Genomic DNA, 19512 nt, shown 5'->3' on the forward strand with positions numbered 1-19512 from the left:
GCTATGCCCTGTGTCCCCAGCACAGGATGCCCTCTCCCCGCCGCCACCAGGCCGCGGCCGGGCACCTGAGGGCTGCCCCACCTCCTGTCACTGCGGCCTCCCCTCCGCGTTCTGCGCCGCCTGACCCCTCCACCGCCCCGTAGGCGGCCATTCCACCCTTTCCCCCTCCACCTCCCCGCTGCCACCACCTCCACCCTTTACTTCCGCCTCCGCGCCGCGCCCCTCAAGGAGGGGCGGAGAAAAGCGATCCCCGCCTGTCCTCCAGCCAATCCCCGCGCAGCGCAGGCGGCTCCGGCAGCCTCCGATTGGCCGCGAGCGACGCGTGGGCGGGGCGAGCGGAAGCCGCGCTCCGTGCCCGGAGCAGGGCAGGGGTCTGGGTCTGGGTGCGGGTGCGGGGGATGCGGCTGCGGGCGGGGGTGCTGGCGGCGGGCTGCCTGCTGCTGCAGGCCATGGGCGTCGCCATCTTCCTGCGCGGCTTCTTCCCCACAGCCGTGCGCGCCCGGCCGCGGGGGGGGCCCCCAGGGGACGGCCCCGCCGAGCCCGCCCCGCCCGGCTCAGGTGAGGCGTATTTTGCTTAAAAATGTTGAAATTTTGTTGATAGGTGTATATATATTTCCGTCTGGCGTTGTTTCTGTAGGAGCGGTGTCCAACTGGAGCGCCGTGCCCCCGCCGCTCTTCAGGAGGGTGGTCCTGGTGCTGATCGACGCCCTGAGGCAGGACTTCGTCTTCGGCCCCAAAGGCAAGCAGTTCATGCCCTACGCCACGCAGGTCATCGAGAAAGGCACGTCCTACAGCTTCGTCGCCGAAGCCAAGCCGCCCACCGTGACTATGCCTCGCATTAAAGTAAGCGCCGTCCCATTCCCCGGCTGTCTTCTGTCCAACATCACTTCAGTTGGTGCTACTCATTGCGTTCCTGCAGCTTCTGACAGCAAGCCTAGCTGCACATACCTTTATATTATCATCAGGTTGTTTTTGCAGACTTCAATTCTTAATTTCTGTTTTGACCGTGCTACCATTTGTAGTATTATGTCACATTAGTTTCGCTTAGGCCATCTAAACTGTCTTGCTGGAGTTCTGCTGAACTGGTAAATGAAACAAATTCCAACTGGGATAAAAAGTGGTTTTGCTACTCACTAATTAAGAAAAGATATTTACTTTTCTGTTAATCAAGTAGTATTTCTGATATCAACTAGCAGCGTGTTGTCCCAGTTGATATAATGTGGCATGGCTGTTTTACTTTATTATATTTCTTCACTGAAAGTGTAATCTCTTTCCTCTCTGCTTCATTACTTCCCCTTATGCAATTTTTTTATTCTGAGTACTGAGAAATTGTTAGTTTCTGTTAATACCTCTCCTTTTCTTTTCTTGTTTTGTGCAGGCCTTGATGACAGGTAGCATTCCTGGCTTCATTGATGTTGTTGTGAACCTCAACTCTCCAGCTCTGTTGGATGACAATCTGATTTGGCAGGCAAAAACAGCTGGGAAAAGAATAATCTTTTACGGTGATGATACTTGGGTCAAATTGTTTCCAAAGCATTTTGTAGAATATGATGGAACAACATCCTTCTTTGTGTCAGATTTTACAGAGGTGAGAGGCTTTTTGTAATCTCAAGTTAAATAATGTATGCACAAACACATAGTGACATCTGAAAATGAGTGAAACTATAATTGTTCAGAAACGTGAACCTGGCAATTAAATAGAAATTGGGTTGTATATTTTCAGTATTGATAATGTGTAGCAAAGTTCCTGTGGCAGAGGCAGTGGAGAAATGTTTGGATGATACAGTAATAAACTGTGTTTGTTACAGTTTGTTCAAAAATGCCACTATCCATGGTTCCAGCTTCCCATCACATTTTTTATTAATAAAGGCCATCTTTAAAAGGCTTCCTAACAGATAATTTTATTCTTCCAGATCCATACTTTCTATAGTATTGTATTGCTTTTGCAGGTGCAAGATGGGCAATGTTTCAGTATATTAGAAAAGAGGGAATGTAAGCAGGAGATAAAACAAATCGTGAAAATTTTTATTCTGGGATTACTAAATGAGTCAGTGGGCTAGCAGTTCTGGTTTGTATTTTGAACCTTTGATTTGCAAAACCTCAGGCCTTTAACCTGGTGCTACTGACATCGGTATTTTGTTATCATGTTTAAGGAAGTTAGGCCCAGTATGAATGGAAGATGCTTTAACTGGTTATTCTAAGAAAGCCTGCTGGAAGCTTCAACGTGGAGAGAAAAAATGCAAATAAGCTGCTGGGTCTGTGATTACTTTTGCTCTCAGCGCTTCATGTGTTTTTTGTGCTTTAATGGTCTCTCACTCAGAAAGACATAGCATTTTAAAGTTTTTTAAGATAGCTATATCCAACAAAGTCAAAAAAGTAAGCTTTGCACATGCAATATTAAGTATTTTTAATATTTAGAGGAAATATATGCAACTAAAAATGAGTTCTCAACCTAAGCAGGAGAACTTATGAGGTAGTCCCCAAACAGCATTTTTCAAATCTTCCTTCTTTCTTCCTATGTGGTCAGTTCTTTTTGTCACAGTAAATGAAATCCATTTGTGTTTACATAGAAGCTAAAAAATGAATTGAAAGATCAGGAGGGCTTTCTTATTCCTTTGCTTCCAAGCTCCAAAGAGATATTGTTTGATATATCTGCTCCTCTGAATTGATGAATCAGGAGTGTAAAGGATGAAAGTGACTAAAAATGTCTTGTTTTAAAAGTGTCTGTGGAAGCATGTCAATTCTGTTTTCTCTCCTTGTATTTAATACGATCCTTCACAAGCAGAAGGGATTGAAGTGGGGTGAAGAATCTTTTGTAAGACAGAATCTTTGACTCTGGCATTGAAACAATCAATCTGTTTATTTTTTTTCTTTAAATTTGAGTGGCTTTAGTTCTCATCAGCTTCTACAGAACTTCCATGGCTATTGAGATGTAATCTTTCTATGCTTTTTACAAGCATAGAAAGTATTTTTCTAATTGTTTTTCTTTTATTTCTGAGGTTGATGATAATGTTACCAGACATTTGGACAGGGTGTTAAAGAGAGAAGACTGGGATCTCCTAATACTACATTACCTAGGATTGGACCATATTGGACATGTGACTGGGCCAAACAGCCCACTAGTGGGACCAAAACTTCGTGAAATGGATAACATCCTGAAGAAGATTCATATTTCCCTTCTTTCAAAGGTAATATATCTCGTTCTGAGATCAAAATGTGTTATTTATAGAATAGCATTGCATTAATATTCTCAAAACAATCGCTTGTTCAGGGGTAGGCGTTTATTCCTAGACCAAAGTGAGTGTTGTTCTTTTTCCTTCCTTGCCCGCTCTCCAGTTAACAATACAGTGTAGCATTTAAGGATTTACTAGCTGACCTTGGTAACATCTGTTAACTGTCCCTTCTAAATAGCTGTCCCAAATAACTGCCCCTTGATGTGCAGGAAGAGGGAAGGAATACAAGCCAAAATTCTCTTATTGATCATGAATAATTCTGATAGTTGGTATGATTTTCCGGTAATGAAATTCACCAGAAGGAATAATAGGTATATGTAGCTATGTCACTCATTTTTATGATTTGAAGGTATGATTAATTCTCAGATGCTGAAAAGTATCAAGTAGAACTGGAGGTAGTAGACAGCATTTCTTTGTATACTAAACATAGCACATTACATTACCAAATCCGAATCTCTTCTTAGAGTTGGAGATACAGGATGTCTCTTACCTAAATGCCCTGGATGTTGAAATACCATAACCTTATTCCAAGCGGTCTGAAGTTTTGTTTGCTCGTTTGTTTTAGGCAACTGCAATTCAGAATAGCTACGCTTAAAACTTCACTTGTCTCTTCAGACAAGAGAATAGTGTCAAATTAAAGGGAAGGTTAAATTCCTGATTGCGGAAGTTAAAATCTCATGTGTAGTGTGGTGGTTTTGGCACTGTTTGCCTGTGTGTTACTCTTTTGCCAACATGTGCAAGGCTTTATATTAGTTCTACAATATGGAAAGAATGAAGGCACTTTTCATTTGTGTGTAACAGGTACTGGTAATCACTAATGACTTTGTTATGGAATGACTATTTATTTCCTGTGGTCTTTGATTTGTTACCTCAGAGCTGTTGAACAGGCCTCACTTATGCTTCTGTTTGTCTTCAGAAATACAGACATGATTTGACATAAGTCACATCAGTTTTCTACTCCAAAGCCACTTGAAAGATTGGGGAAGAAATGCAAATTTAACTTTATTCTTTCTTTTCTTTAGACCATGTTTGAGTTTAAAACTCACAGTCTAAAATGGAAACATATAATTAGTTTTCTTTTTGTTTTACAAATGTAGCTTATTTTCTTTGACCCTGCTCAAATATTCTTTAACCCATTGCTTATTGTAAGATTTATAAAATAGGTTTATCAAATTAATATTTTTATATTTTATTAAAATCTCAATGAAGCTGAAGACACTCTTCAGCTGGGGAAAACAAATTTCTCTGGCAGTGCTACTGCTCCTGTGCTCCTGTTTTTTTCACAGAGTATGAGAACCTTTGTTTACTCTATCAGACAAATTCTTCTGACTCTGTAAATGGGTTGTGTTTCTGTTTTTCTTATTTTAGAAAGCTTCTTTGTACTGTTTGTTATATAATGACACATATGTATGCCTTAAGTTTTAAAAGCAAGTATTGCTGCGTAACGTTTAGCTGTGGGCATCTCTGCTCTGTGTGTTGTGATCCAATCGTGAAAACTGAATTCATTTAAACAAATATTTATGCATGAAATGGATAAAGATAACAGGGCATTATCTATATGCGTACTCTTCTTACAGTAACTTAAATTTCTGTGATTTATAGGAAGGAGAGGCTTCTCTGCCGAGTTTGCTGGTTGTTTGTGGGGATCATGGGATGTCTGAAACAGGTAGTCATGGTGGTTCTTCAGAGGGTGAAGTGCACACACCACTGCTGTTTATCAGCTCTGCTTTTGAAAAGAGAAGTGGTAAGGATCAAAAAACCTTGGTTAACTGAACTTTTTAGAACACATTTTCATGTTTAATTTATATTAGCTCTAGATTCTTTTTTTTTTCCTGAAAAGTACTGTGGTTGTCTTGTGCTATCACCCTGGCGGTGCTAGAATTTAGCTCACGGTTCATTGTACTTGTATCTGGCAAGATACCACATATTCTGTGAGACCTCTGTGTTTAGCTGGAGTTTGCATCTGTGTCATGCTGAAACTGCAGCTTTGACTGTGTAACCACAGACAGAACTAGGTATTTTTCAGATTACAACCTTTGCAGAACTGTCTTACTTGAGTGTTCAGAGCTAATGAGATCTCTTCTTGTCAGGATCATGTAATGATCTGTATTCTGGTAAATGGATTAGACTAGAACTGAAATGTTGTTTGAAGTGAGTTTTAAGCTTTGCCTGTCTTGGTCAGAATATTTCCCTGGCCTCCATTCTTCCCTCTCAGATGTCCAGGAGTGAAGAATAAATGCCAATTTCTTATGCTGAAAATAACAGGAAAAAGGAAGGATTGCTCTTGTGAAAGGAAGAGAGATGAAGCAGAGAAAACAGGACCATTGATTAATAAGCATCTAAGGAAAGAACATGGAGCACAAGTATATTTCCTGTATTGGCCAGAAAGTTCATTTTAAATCATTAATGTGAGGTTGTCTTCTTCTGAAGCTCATTTTCTACTTGTATAATATAGCTTAAGGTAAGAGGAAAGAAGGGATTGGTGTGTCTAGCACAACCTGTAGCCTAGCTTACAGCATCTGGCCTAAATAAACTCCTTGACTGAATGAATCAGGGAAATGTAGTTATAGGAGTGAACGTTTTCTTGAAAGTAATACTTCCCCTGCCTTTCTGCCTCTTGCCCTTTTCCATCTGTTTTCCTGCTTGCTGAACCTTGCCTTGCTTATTTTGCCGGATGTTCCGGCAGCACAGTGAAAGTACACTTATCTTTCTATCATTTGTGAAACTGTATCCATCTGGAATAGAAAGGATTGCTTGAGGAGTCCTTGAACTCCTCAGATACAAAAACAAAACAAAGTCAAGAGCTTACCGGAGCTCTCAGATAAGTTTTTGCTTTATAAATGTCACAGGTATGTGTTGACAACCAAGCCAGGAGAGTGTTGATTCTGTGCATGGAAACTCTTAGTCAATTGTATTGGGTTCTGTGGTGGTTAATCTGAACATGCAGTTTTTTACAATATAATGAAAAATACCTAGTCAACTGTTTTTTTTGAGATCAAGTCTGTGATTTGTAATGATAACCACGTAAATACTCAGCAGGTTGCTTCTTATTGCTGTAGCAGTCAAAATTCTAGTGATTGCTTCTTATGATCCTACTGTAAATAAAATGTATTGTCATTAATATGGTAGACCTCAAAACGGTAATCCCATGGGTTTTCATATTTAATATGTGGTCAGACTATTACTTGCATAGCCTTCTACAGAGATGTCACCCATGGTGACATCTAAATGTGGTTGTTAGTTGCGCTTTTTTGACCAGTTAAAAACTTGCCCTTAAAGATGAAATCTGAAAATTGCAGATGTACAGGCACTCATGCAAAGAGTATTCAGGGATTATAGATGGCATTCTAAACAAGGATGGGATTAATTACAACTAGATGAGAAATGAGAGATGAAGTTCTAATGCTCTTAAAGGGGGCCTTGAGAGTAATAAATGCTGTATATCATTTTTTTTCCATGTACTTAAATCAAAACACTTAATGCCTAAATTTGCAAAGAGAACTACATAAACACAGAGTAGAAAACCTGTTGTGTAACTAGTAAGGCACAGGAATCAACAATTGTCATTGCAATCTTAAATGTTTGCGTACATTAGTGACATATCTCACGTGGATAGGTAGAAGTCTGTGAAACTGAAGGCTAATCCTGAAAACAGCAGTCAGGTAACCTAGATGACTCTGTGATTCTGTAATGGGATCCTGCACAGAACATTTTAAAATCACACATTTTGCCTGCCTGGATCTCCAGGATTTGGGCCTCAACATTCCTTTACCTGACCTCTGATTCTGTTTGCCTAGCAGCCTGGTGGAGATTTAGTTATATCAAAAAGCTTCTCGAATGCTGCAAGCATTATTTTAGATTCTCATACTTCATTCATGGAAAAAAACAGCCTACTGTAGTATTTTCTATTCATTCTAATATAAAAGCTATCAAACCCTCTCAGGTTATAAACTACAACTTGATATTATTAAGGTGGTCTCCTGGACGATCTCTTCCAATATTTGTACTTGTATAACGTTCATATTGTGTTAACAGTAATTGCTTACATTGAAGAGTGGTACTTGCTGAGAATTGAGTAAGTTTCGGTTTTACAACAAAGAACACTCTGTAGATCACTTGAACGGGTTGATCTAATGGCAGTGAACATATTTTTAAATTAAAAAAATGTCTCTCTTGCTATAGAAATAGTAAAGGCCTGTAATTGAAATGCTTTTTCCTTTCATTTTTATTATCTTGTTGGTTGTAGGTCCTCTAACACAACCTGAACTTGTACAACAAACTGATTTGGCAAGTACACTGGCAGTAGGTCTTGGTCTACCCATTTCAAGAAACAGCGTTGGGACCCTTATATTGCCAGTTGTAGGAGGCAAGACAATGAGGGAACAACTACGTTTCTTGCACTTGAATGGATTCCAGCTTAGCAGGCTGCTGGAAGAAAACACACCTGCCTATGAAAAAGGTAAATCATCTTAAAAAAAAAACAACTTACAAGAGTATGTTTACCTTATAATATGATATTATTTATAACACAGTTTGAGCTTTTGAGTTCAAGAGTATAATATTCAAATTAGCTATTTAATTGAGAGCAGTATTCAGAGGAATTGTGCTGACTTCACTCTTTAGTATCTACTCTGGTACACTGCTTTTGAATAAAGTTTTTTAATGGCCAGTACTCTTAGTAGTAGATGAAAGAGCAGAAATAGTGATGGAGTAAGATTAAAGTAAAACTGCCAGTATAGTTAAATCTCATTGTTTTCATATGTGCTATTTGTGAGGTATCCAACATAAGGCACTGATCCTGAGCACTGTTTGAAAGAAAAACACGATGGAAAGAATTTTCAGGTTTAGAAAATATGCCTGAAGTAATGCTGGGATATAATTTAGTATGAGTTTCTTTCCAGTTCTTTCTTCTGTGTAAATTTGCTTGGAGTCAGAACCTAGTTAACTGCAAAACTGCTAATATAAGGAATGTAAAGCTGTGTTGTTACAGCTATGAGTACTTAAAGTAGAAAACAATATTAAGTTCAGCAAGATGACCATTGTTGAAAGGTAATTCATTCTTGATCTACATTACGGCTTCTAATCATAGTTAAGCCCCAACTGGGTGTCTAACAAAACAAGTACTGCCAATGGTAGTGAAGTGTTAATATCAGGACACATGCTCCCTCTGTTCCCATACTTTTGCCTCTGTGAATGGCTCAAATGGGGAAACTCACCGTGTTGTTGGGGTTCAGAATCAAAAATTCTGACACAGAGCTCCATCTTTCTGCAAGAGCTGGTGAAGGAGACTGGAGCTTCTGTTTTTTATCATCTATATTTTTGTCCAGCAACAGGTTTATTTCAACTTATAGCTTTCATTTGAGAAATGAAGATAAAATACCTTAAGATGAAAATGCGAAGAATATAATGCTACTTGCTTGTGACTGTGAAGCAACAATTAATACTCTACTGAAGTTAATACTCTACTGAAAAGTGCCCATGATGACGTCCTCTCCTTCCAGTAACAGTGTCAGTAACATGGAATTAGATCCAAGTCCTTTTTATGTGGTCTTAGGGTGAATTCTTTGTGTGCTGTACACTTCTTAGGGGCTGTTGTTCTTACAGAGTCCTGGATGTGTAAGGCTGTAGCTTAATATATACCATAGGAAGCTTTGCTTAGGACCATTAAGACTGGCAGGGAAAAGAGATGCCTTGCTGTTTGTTTAGTGTTAAGTTTTGTTGTTGTGGATACTTCAGGACCTAAAAATATTAAAGGGAAAGTCACAAAGTCAGTGACTAATGTTGCCTGTAGTTCATAAGCATGGATAAACTGCAGCAAATGGAGTTCTGCCTAGGAATAGATGATTAGCCCGTTGAGAACCTATGGAACAGGATTAATGGACAGATGGACATGGGTTATGTTATTATGGACAGTCTCATTGGGAAGAAGTAGAAGAGATCTTCAGAAACTTGAGGAAACCTCATGTGTACCACAGACAGAGAAGAAGGCTTCAGAAGCTCTCGTTAATACTTTTTTTTTCCTTCAAGGATCACCTCCTCCAAGCTGAAAAGCAATGTCACTACCGTCTGGAGGAAATATCCACATGGAGCAAATCAAACAGAGGTGGCAGGAGGCACGTGTGGATGGGTGTAAAACTTGGATATGAAAAAGAAACATACAAGAAGCAGGAGGGTTGGGTAGCATCATACACATTGTCTGATTATGCAGGGATGAGATTAGGAATGTCAAATTTGGAGTCTGTTGGAGAGGGAAGCAGTAAGTGCTTCCACGAGTACATTAGTAGCAAAATAAAGACCTAGGAAAATGTGGGCCTGGTGCTTGGTGGGTAGTGGACCTGATGATAAAGGATGTGGAAAAGGCTGAGGTAGTCAATGCCTTTTTTGCCTCAGCCTTTACTAGTAAAACCAGGCTTCAGGAATGCTAAGCTTCTGAGACCTATGAAAAAACATGGAGCAAGGCAAACTTACCCTTAGGGGAAGAGAATCAAGGTAGGGAACATTTAAACAAACTGAATATATAAAAGTCTGTGGGGCCTGATGAGATACAGCCACAAGTGCTGAAGGAACCAGGCAAGGTCACTGCAGAACATTATTGAAAATCTTTGACAGGCTTTGGTGATAAGGGGAGGTTCCTGGAGACTGGAATAAAGCAAATGTCACTCCTGTGTTCAGGAAGGACTAGCAGGAGAATTCAGGGAACTACAAGCTAGTTGGCTTTACCTTGATCATAGGGAAAATGCTGGAGCAAATATTCCTGGAAAGCATTTCCAGATTTATGGAGGATAAGAAGGTGATTGGGAGTGGTCAGCATGGATTTATGAAGTGGAAATCATACTTCGTCTACCTGACAGCCTTCTTTCTACAAGTTGGCTGGCTTAGTGGAAGAATGGAGAGAATCGCATGTTCTTCAGCTTGTCAAAAGCCTCGCTAATGTGTTTGTCTCCCAAAACACACTCAAAGACAAACTGATACAGTGTAGATTAGATAAATGACTGGTAAATGCAATGGACTGAGATGTGGCCAAACTGCCAGGCACGGGGGTTGTGATCGGTGACAAAGCCCAGCTGGTGCAAGTCCCTGGTGGTGGGCCCCAGGGGGCCAGTGCTGTTTAACATCTTCATTAATGACCCGGAGCATGCAAGAGCGTGCCCCTCAGCCAGTTTGAAGATGGTACAGAACTAGGAGAATAATACACCAGGTGGGCTTGATGCCATTAAAACAGACTGGAGAAATGGGCTGAGAGGAACCGCATGAGGTTCAGCAAAGAGGAAAGTTAGAGACCAGTAACCCCATGCAGCAGCACAGGTTGTGTGCTGACTGGCTGAAGGTTGGAAGTGTCCTCAAAATATTACCAGGCCCAACCTCTCGTGGGAAAAAGGAGCTTACATGTCCAATCACGTCTTGAAAACCTCCAGTGACTGGGATTCTACCACATCTTCGGTGAGGTTGTTCCAGTGATTCATTGTTCTCACTGCACCTAGAAAAGCACTTTGGGTTTCTTAATGTGTTCATACCTCACTGTAAGGCAGTCATCTGTAGTTAGCTAGTACTGCTTCCTTCCTATTCTGAACTTCAGAACATTCATCTGAATGATGAACTAGACTTGTTTCTGTAAAAGACACTTTTTTGACACTTTTTGAGTACAAGCTGGATGTTACTAAAACGAACGTCCACTTATTAGTTTGGAAGTAATACTGAACTTGCACTAGGAGTATGTACTGAGCGAAATAATTCGGTATTTCTGAGAGATTTATATACTGAAACTGGAGAAGTCACTTCTACATGATACATTCCTTTTGTATATTTATCAGTGGTGTTTTTTTTTTAGATGATTGATGCTAGTGATTGTAACTAAATGAAACTGTTATGAACCACATGCTTGGGAAGCAGAGCCATTTGCTGCGATAGCGTTGGAAGAAGGCTGAGGCAGAAAATGCTGGTATAATTCTGTGCAAGCAGTCCATTCCCGTTGCTTTGGGAAACCTGTAGCAGGGCAAACTTGCTTTGGATTTGGCCTCAAGTTTATTCTGTGCATGCCATGCAAGGCTGACCTGCAAATGTTATCCACTGGTTACCAAAACATTTATTCAACAGTGCAGAGTCCATGGCCTGCCTGGTTTTATACTTACTGCATACAGATGTGCCATTGAAGACTTTGGAGTTCTCAGAGAAAAGTTCCCAGTCCTTCACTTCTTTCTACAAGTTTTTGGTATCATTCCCTTAATGTATTTCAAAAATGTAAACACAGTTTGACTAAAACACTTATCTTTTGCAACATGGATAGAATGTGTTTGGTGGGCAGTAGCATGGAGAGAGGTAAATGAGATGGGGGAAAAATGCTAACAGGAAGAAAGAGGGAGATGGGGCAAAAATCATGAAAAGGGATTGAAGCAGGAACAAGATGTAGGAAGAATTTATTTGGATTTCAAAATACAACTTGAACAAGTTTCAATGTTCTGTGTAATAAAATAGCGTCACGTCAAATCTCAGTTTAATTAAAGCTCATTTTAGATGATCCTTTCTGGATTTCTGGATTTCCTCAGAGGTATGAATATTTAACTTTTTTATTTGAAATAAGAATTATTTGAATTTCTTATACTGGATGAGGAACTTCCTAGGGAATCCACTGTTCAAGAGCAGTGAATGGTAGGAAAGTCTCAGTTGCACACTGGCAGCTGTGTCGATGCACAAGTGCTTGCTGGTGGTTGAATTGTACTCACCACCAATACCTGTAAGCCTCCTGCATAATAGGATCAGAGATCATCAGGCCCAGCTGCCTGACCAACAGGCATGGGGCTCCAACCACCTCGCTAGGAAGCCTGTTCCAGTGTCTGCTCACCCTCACGGTACAGAATTTCTTCCTAATGCCTGGTCTGAACCTCTCCTGACACAGCCAGTTTATCACCCAGCATAATGTGCACCTGTTCATCTCACCATAGAGCAATCTGTCCAGAAGGATACTACCAAAAGCCACACTAAAACGTGTGTCAATATATTAGAAGTTGTGGAAGAGAAGATGACATTCTGAATTAAACATTACTTTGTGAAATTCTCATGTTGATTCAGCCTGTAGCAGATCACTGTTTTGTAGTGATAAGAGACTTACAAACCTTAAACACAATTCCTTCATAACAAGAATTGTAAGCAGAAATGCTGCATTCACCTTCACTTACTTGAAGTAAGATGAAAAATGTGTCTGAATTTAATAATGTACATCTTGCTTTGCTGAAAAGGTCTCGCAAACAGCATAATGGTTTCTACCAAATCTGATCCATTGTTGATCTATCAGGAGTAAAAACTAGCTGTAATTTAAGTTTTTGTGACACCAAACTCATTTCAGTCACTGCTTTCACTCTTGGCTTCTGATACTACACAGCAAATCTTTTGCCCTACTTTTAGCTAAGAAGTTAAGGATTTTGAGATAAGAGGGTGATGTTTTTATATAACAATTTCCAAGTTGGCCATTTTACCCTTAAGTTATTAACTGTAGAGTGAAATGGCATGGAAATAATAAGTATCCTGTGTGGAGCTGTAATTTGGACTTAGTGATCCTTGTCCTTGATCCTCGGATCCCTTCCAACTTGGGATATTTTATTACAGTTATTGATGTAAAGGAAAACTAAACATTTACTTCTAGCAAAAAATACAGACGCATGTGAATGCTCACACAGCATAATGTCCAGTAAAACAGAAGTTCCCTTTGTTGTTGATGGAGTTTATGTTGTGATTACATACTCTACTCAGTGACTGATTTTTAAATACCACATGGCATATTGGAGTATGGGATGATGCACCTATAAAATGAAAAAGGAAAGCATGCTTTTAAGTGCTTTTAGAAACAATACTGCTGTCAACATTTACAATAAAACACAGCAACTGATGTAATTTGCTGTGTTGCTAATACATGCTCTTGAAATTAAACTTATATGAAGTGAATAGAATACTCATCAAGTGGATGTACAACCCAAAATAATGGTTTTGGCAGAATTTATTTATTTATTTTTAACCTTTATGCTTATAAAGATAAATTATTCTATTATTTTTTTTCCACAAATTGATGTCTCTTCTGTTTATGCCTGCACAATCTGGTTATTGTCATAGCTGAGTCAATCTTTTTGGGAAGTGAAAATGCTAAGGCTCATTCTTTTGTATGCTGCAGCTTTTTGTTTAATGTTTAGCTAAAGGGAAAGTTGACAAAATCAACATTAGAAGAAAAATTATAGAGTCCTCTTCTGTATCCTCTGTATTGTCTTGTATCGTTGTCCCTCCAAACCCAACCTTTGTCATATATCAACCAGAACGTTTACTGTAAAGTAAGATTTGTTTCGCCACTCCCCTCCACCTAACCCTCCCACTAGGTTTTTCTTGTGGTCAGAATTCCTTTAGATGTGGATAGGACATTATGAAATCACCTAACTGCAAGCCTCTTGCTTCTGTAGGTTGGTGGACATCAGGTTTTCTGTTTTTTTTTTTTTTTTTTTTTTTTTTTAACCAGGTTTGACTGCAGTCAACCCTTCCCATGTAGCCAAAATACTGAATTTCACTGGAGAGCATTGCTTTGCACCAGCTCTGTAATCCAAATGCCTGAAGACAAACTGCGCACTTAACTGCTCTTAACTTTCCTATTACTGTTTCAGAATTTGGCTTATTTTGTGTTTCTGTTGGTGTTACCACCTGATTCTCATTATCTTTGTAGCAAAATCAGGGTTCCTAATATGTTGGGTGTATGTCCTTTGATATTTTCTCCAGAGGTTAGCAGTTTGGTGATTTCCCATTTGGCTTGTGCAATACAGTCTGGATAATGAGTGGCTCCAGTGGGAAACATGCCTTTTTCAGGATCTAAAGCATTTGGATATGTTTGTTCTGGAAACCTTTTGTAAAAGTAAATGGCTATTTTAATACATTTGTCACATTTAGAGGCCTTGACATTCCATCTGATTAGGGATTAACTGGTTTTGTTCTGAGTAACTGTCTCATTATGGCCTTGCTGCAGGAAGATAATGTAACTTTCTGTGTATGAAAGAAGTTTAAACTCCTGTAGCAAGTTTTCTTCAGATCATACAAGAATATACAAAAGTATGATTAGGTTTCCTATTATCCTCCTTTATTCATGGATCCTCTTACCTGTGTTTTTTTTTTTCTTTTTTTCCCATTAGATCCTGGATATGAGCAATTTAAGATAGCAGAGAAGTCCCATGGTAACTGGATCAAACTGTACTTAGAGGGGAATAATTCAGAAATACTCATGAATCTTGGCAAAAAGGTCCTGAAGCAATATTTGGAGGCCCTGAAGACTTTGAGTGCTTCCCTAAGCAAACAAGTGGCACAATATGACATGTATTCGATGATGGTGGGGACTGTTATTGTTATGGAGGTATGAAAATATATCTTCCGGGGAAAGAAGCTAAGTGCAAGACATGAAGGTTCCTATTTTTTGACTACTTAGTGCATACTCTTCAGAGTTAACTCTTCTGCAGTTTGCTGATTGTATTTGAAGAATGAGCATAATATTCTTTTTAAAGAATAACTTAGCATTTAAAATTATTCAACAGAGCTTTTGATATAAGGTGGTTATGTTTTGGTGTAAATAGGTGCAGTAAATATGTAGATGTGCTACAACAACCTAAATTACTCCCATATCAGTTATCTTCCTACTTTTTAAGGAGACTTCCTGCATTAAAGCAAAACCAGAAGGCATCTGCAAGTAAATTCCCGTTTTTTCCTCTTTATCTGACAATTACAGCTATTTAGAATAAGCAAGACCCTGTGTGGCTGTTTTTTTTTTTTTGTTGTTGTTTTTGTTTTTTTAACCATTGCAAGAATTATTCTTTGTACTGATAGGCGTAGAGCCCCAGAATAGGTACTTGCTGAAAGGTGCTGGGTCACCATTCCGTATCACATGTAGGAATAAAGATAAGATATCCCACGTCTGGAATTTTAAGTGGTTATTTGCAATTGATATTTTGGGGAAATCTCAAGTGTTGGAAATATCAGATACCTTAGTGGTAATGCTTTGGGAAGAATGCTGAGGGGATACCATGCCTGCACACTGAACGTTATATACAGAAATGTGCACCTACCTTTTAGGTAACATCACTGTCAACTTTTGTGAGAATAAGCATTGTTCCCTAGGATGGAAATGCCCACTACTGTCTTGATTTAGTCCTAGCCTGTGAGCAGTGCTGTCTACCTACAAGGCTATGTAATAGCTGTACCTGTGGTTCTGTTCAGTGTCTGGAATGGATCAGATGGGCAGCTCTTCTGTATTTGAGTCTCCTCAAGCCTTGTGGGCTGCATGCAAGGCCTCATTTTGTATGCCTTGTGCTCTGTGTACGGAACACACTGGAAATGGCTTTCTGATGGACTGCTTGGTGTGCTTTATCATTCTGCTGACCACTTCTCGGGAGTCAGTTCCGCAGTCCCTGTGCGAGGCGAGATGGTAGGTTCTGCTACCAATCTACAGATAGCAAATCTGGAGATGGACAGTGCCCACGATAAAACTGAAGTACTTATAGTCTTTTCTTGTTCCTTTTCTTCCTTTTCTTTGGGAACCTAAGGATTCAAACTCCTGACAGTTTGTACCCAAAGCACTGGAATTCTTTTTTTTTTTGGGAATGCAGTTGCTGGTACTTACTTTTTCAACAAAACAGACCTCAGGTGTTTTAATCAATGGGCCTTTATCGATAGAAACATGCAGCTACTAATTAGCTATGAAAGTGTGGTTAACAAGAGCTTGTACTAGTGTCACTAGAAGACAGTACAAAACGTCTGCATTTTTTTTCCCAGTGCAGCACTCAAGAAACCACCTTGCTTTTTAAAATTGTTTAGTTTTGTATGTATTTTCCACCCGCAACCATAGAAAGAAAGGCAGGGAATCTCACAGGTGACTACAAGCTACGTGATTCTATAAATGCTGTTCATTCTGTGAGGAGAATACCTCTGGAACATGAACTAATAACTGTATTTGTTCAGTGAGTTAAATTTAGATTTATAGGTAACTATGATTTGAGCATTTTAGTATCACGAATGCTTTGTTCTAAGTCCTGAGTTAAACAGTAAAAATGAGCCAGTATGGTAATGTGAAACCTCATGCTTTCATAACCAAGTGAGTTGTGGAAAGTACAATATGAATAAGAATGGACTGCTGCAATGCATTGCAATTAGTTTGATCTATTTTACTATATCTTACTGTATGGATGGGTAAGTTTTAGATACCGGTCTTCACAAGTGAAAGATTATAGGTTGGCAGTGCTCTGATATAACTGCTTTCTTAAAATTTGTTTTAATCATGCCCTACAACAAGCATACTGAGCTCTCTGTAGTCCATTTGTGTCTGTTGTAAAATATCTTAGCGTGTGGCTGAATTTTTCTTTACTTGTCCATGGGTAGCAGAAATTACTCAAATTAATTCCACTGCTACAGTTACCTGAGAGGAAATCTGACATTCTGCCTCAACTGTGTGCAGATTATAGCAAAGCAGAAGTGAAGCTGGTAAATCAAGTAGGACAACGAGAGGGACAAAAATAAATACCAGAATTTGTAAGCTTGAAAAACAGCATATACTTCCGTGGTAGCATGAGAACTCTCCCTGTCTTAGGAAACTATTTAACTCAGCAAGAAATCTATAACTCGTAAGGTAAATGGCCTTTGGTAGAACGCGCATTTAACTTTTTATTTACAACTTATAAATGAGTCAAATTTGTTTGTTTAGGAACTATTTCAGTATTGAGAGTTAAAACAATTTTGTAGAGAGTTATTAAAACTCTTACAGTGAATCAAGATCAGGCAGGTGGTCAGTCAAAGCAGGTCAGGAGGCACGTGGTAATATATTAAACCCTGATAAATCATGCATCTGAGCCCTTAAATCAATAAATGAAAATACAATCTTTGTTTCTCCCCTTTATATGGTGATAACTTAGGCAAGTCAAACCATCCAGTATATTGTTGCACAGTGCTTTTTAGATCAAGTGATCATACTAGATCATAACAGAGTGACATGGATGGCACCAGCATGATTTTTGTGTGAATTCTCACTGCATGCTTTAGCTAATGCTGATTCTTTACGTGTTAATTCTCTGTTTTATTTTTTTCCCTAGGTTCTGGTTCTGCTTTTGCTCAGCGTTCCAAAAGCTCTGAGCAGCCGGGCAGAATTTGAAGTGCCCCTCTCCCCTTCGCTCTTCTCTCTGCTCTTTTACTTGATGTGTCTGGTGCTGTGTGCGGTTCATGTCATTGTGTGCACATCAGCAGAAAGTTTATGCTATTTCTGCAGCATGTCCTGGTTAACAGCACTTGGAGTGATGATGCTGATTTCTGCACTCATGTGTGGTATTTTATCTGCCATTGGAAAGATCCTTGAGAATTCCAGACTTCCAGTGAAGGTGAGACCGTGCATTAGTTATGGTTCAAAATGTTTTGCTCTTCATGGCATGCTTTCTAATAAAGTTTTATGGAGGTTTTGTGTGTGTCCTTAAAGGAACTGTAATTTGTAATGTAATTAGTATAATTTAGTGTTGAAATGTGGTGTGTTCATTGTGGCACAATAACAGATTCCTGTAAAGAAAATCATAGGAGTGCTTATTTTCAAATTACTTTAAGAAATGTTCTAATTAGTGTACGTTATTTTACAGTTGAATTTATGAGGTCAGAAACAGTTCCGTGTACTAATTTTATGCTGTTACACAGTGATGTTTCACAGCTGCAATTAATGCAAGATGTATGATATTTTGCAATAACACTTTTTCAAGCTAAAAAGCAGACTTTTTGCCTTGCAGAGCTACGTAGTAACTGCTCTGCTCAACAGAATTGAGAAAAGTCACTACTGAGCAGAGGTTAACATTGCAGTCAGTGGAACTATATACTGGAATTCCTGAGCTTAACTATATTTAAATTATTTTGAGTAAGGCTGCTGATGTTTATTATTAAAGCTATACCAGTTATACTTTATCATTTTGTTTCTGTAGTTTTCTCAATTTGTGTCATTCCTTCCTGGAAATACTGTTTTTCTGAGAGAAGCCTTGTGCTAAAAGTAATACCATTTTCTCCCAAAGGCTGCTCCCCCCCATTTCAATTTTCCTTGGTGCAATTCATTCTAGTGTATTAAAAATGATTCAAAAAGGAGTTTGAATAGATCTTGTTGTTTCATACTTATATTTATTGGTAACATAAGATTTACATGTGTATGTTGATCACTTAGGCTAAAGCAGAGTAAAAAGTCAGCTATCACTTCTGCTTAATGATGTCAGGGAAAGAAGTTTCATCTCAACCATAACTGCTAGCAGAATAGGCTTTCTAAGTGTAGATCACAGTTTACTTTTGGTACTGAAATTTTTTGTGTCAAACTAGGCGTAATGTTTTGTTACAAAACCTAATGGTGCTATTGTGGATTATTTTTAAGGGCAAATGAAAGAAGAAAGAAAAATTAATCAATGTGAAAGGACAGATCTGCTGAATTGTACAGTTTGTTAAAGCTAGTTAGTACTTAGGGATGCGTTAGTCTCTCTGTGGACTCAGTTCACTTCAGCCTTTTCTGAGTTGTACTACTTACAGCCTTTATTTGTTTCAGTGTAAACAAGGTAGAAATTCCTCGTTGTAGAAAGTAAAAGAATATGGCCTTGAAATCATAATTAATGATGCAGTGTTTTGAGTAGAATCTTAAGATTTACTTGCTATGCAAGTAAATAGCAACAAAGGAATACAGTAAACAAAGGAATATAGTACAAAAAATATTAAAGCAAATAGTAAATAAGCAGTAGTAAAAAAAAAAAACAAACAACAAAAAACAGTAAAGAACAAAAAAACAAGTAACTATGGGAAACAAGCTCATTTTTCATCTTAATACTTTTTTCTAATTTTAACAACAGTAAGTGATGATGATCTAAACCTACATCAAATTTACAGACAATTCTACTTCACTTGGGTTGAGAATGATGACAGTGGCTTTTAGCTTTGCCCTCTGGAATGATAGTCTCAGAGCACCTCGGTTTGTTTTTGACCTGAAATCTTCCTTACATGCCAAGAGATGAGTTAATCCTTTGTGACACCCACCACTGTAGGAGTAATGGGCATTAATGGGCACTTATCTTTAGTCTCATTAAAGATAAAAGACTAGCCTTCAAACATAAGTACTGCACTTCTGACTATTACACCTATCCATGAGGTCAGTCGAGAAAATGAGTAGATACTTTCCTTGCATGTCTAAGATCAGAGCTTGAAGCCTCTGTAGAACAGGAGGTGATGCAAAGCATCATGTTCCTGACTTTAAAGTGATAAGCTACGTGGA

The 19512-nt window shown here is 38.9% G+C and overlaps 1 protein-coding gene across 6 annotated transcripts in view; it reads left to right on the forward strand.

Moving 5' to 3' along the window:
• Positions 1 to 319: 319 nt before the first annotated feature.
• PIGG (phosphatidylinositol glycan anchor biosynthesis class G (EMM blood group)) overlaps positions 320 to 19512 on the forward strand; it is a 73463-nt gene continuing 54270 nt past the window's right edge. For 3 of the 6 annotated variants that reach the window (XR_005261592.2, XM_038170221.2, XM_038170225.2), the window contains exons 1-8: positions 320 to 558; positions 638 to 843; positions 1379 to 1588; positions 3000 to 3188; positions 4836 to 4977; positions 7480 to 7692; positions 14390 to 14607; positions 17330 to 17611. Coding sequence is in view for 5 of the 6 variants with exons in the window: in XM_038170221.2 (XP_038026149.2) it covers positions 399 to 558; positions 638 to 843; positions 1379 to 1588; positions 3000 to 3188; positions 4836 to 4977; positions 7480 to 7692; positions 14390 to 14607; positions 17330 to 17611 (1620 nt within the window). In the remaining variant the exon portion in view is untranslated. Of the gene's footprint in view, positions 559 to 637; positions 844 to 1378; positions 1589 to 2999; positions 3189 to 4835; positions 4978 to 5478; positions 5695 to 7479; positions 7693 to 11061; positions 11690 to 14389; positions 14608 to 17329; positions 17612 to 19512 lie in introns of those variants that run through there. The other 3 variants (XM_038170222.2, XM_038170228.2, XM_038170226.2) reach the window with 3 other exon arrangements.

Source organism: Anas platyrhynchos, chromosome Z (assembly GCF_047663525.1).
Source record: "Anas platyrhynchos isolate ZD024472 breed Pekin duck chromosome Z, IASCAAS_PekinDuck_T2T, whole genome shotgun sequence".
In the NCBI taxonomy this organism is placed as follows: domain Eukaryota; kingdom Metazoa; phylum Chordata; class Aves; order Anseriformes; family Anatidae; genus Anas; species Anas platyrhynchos.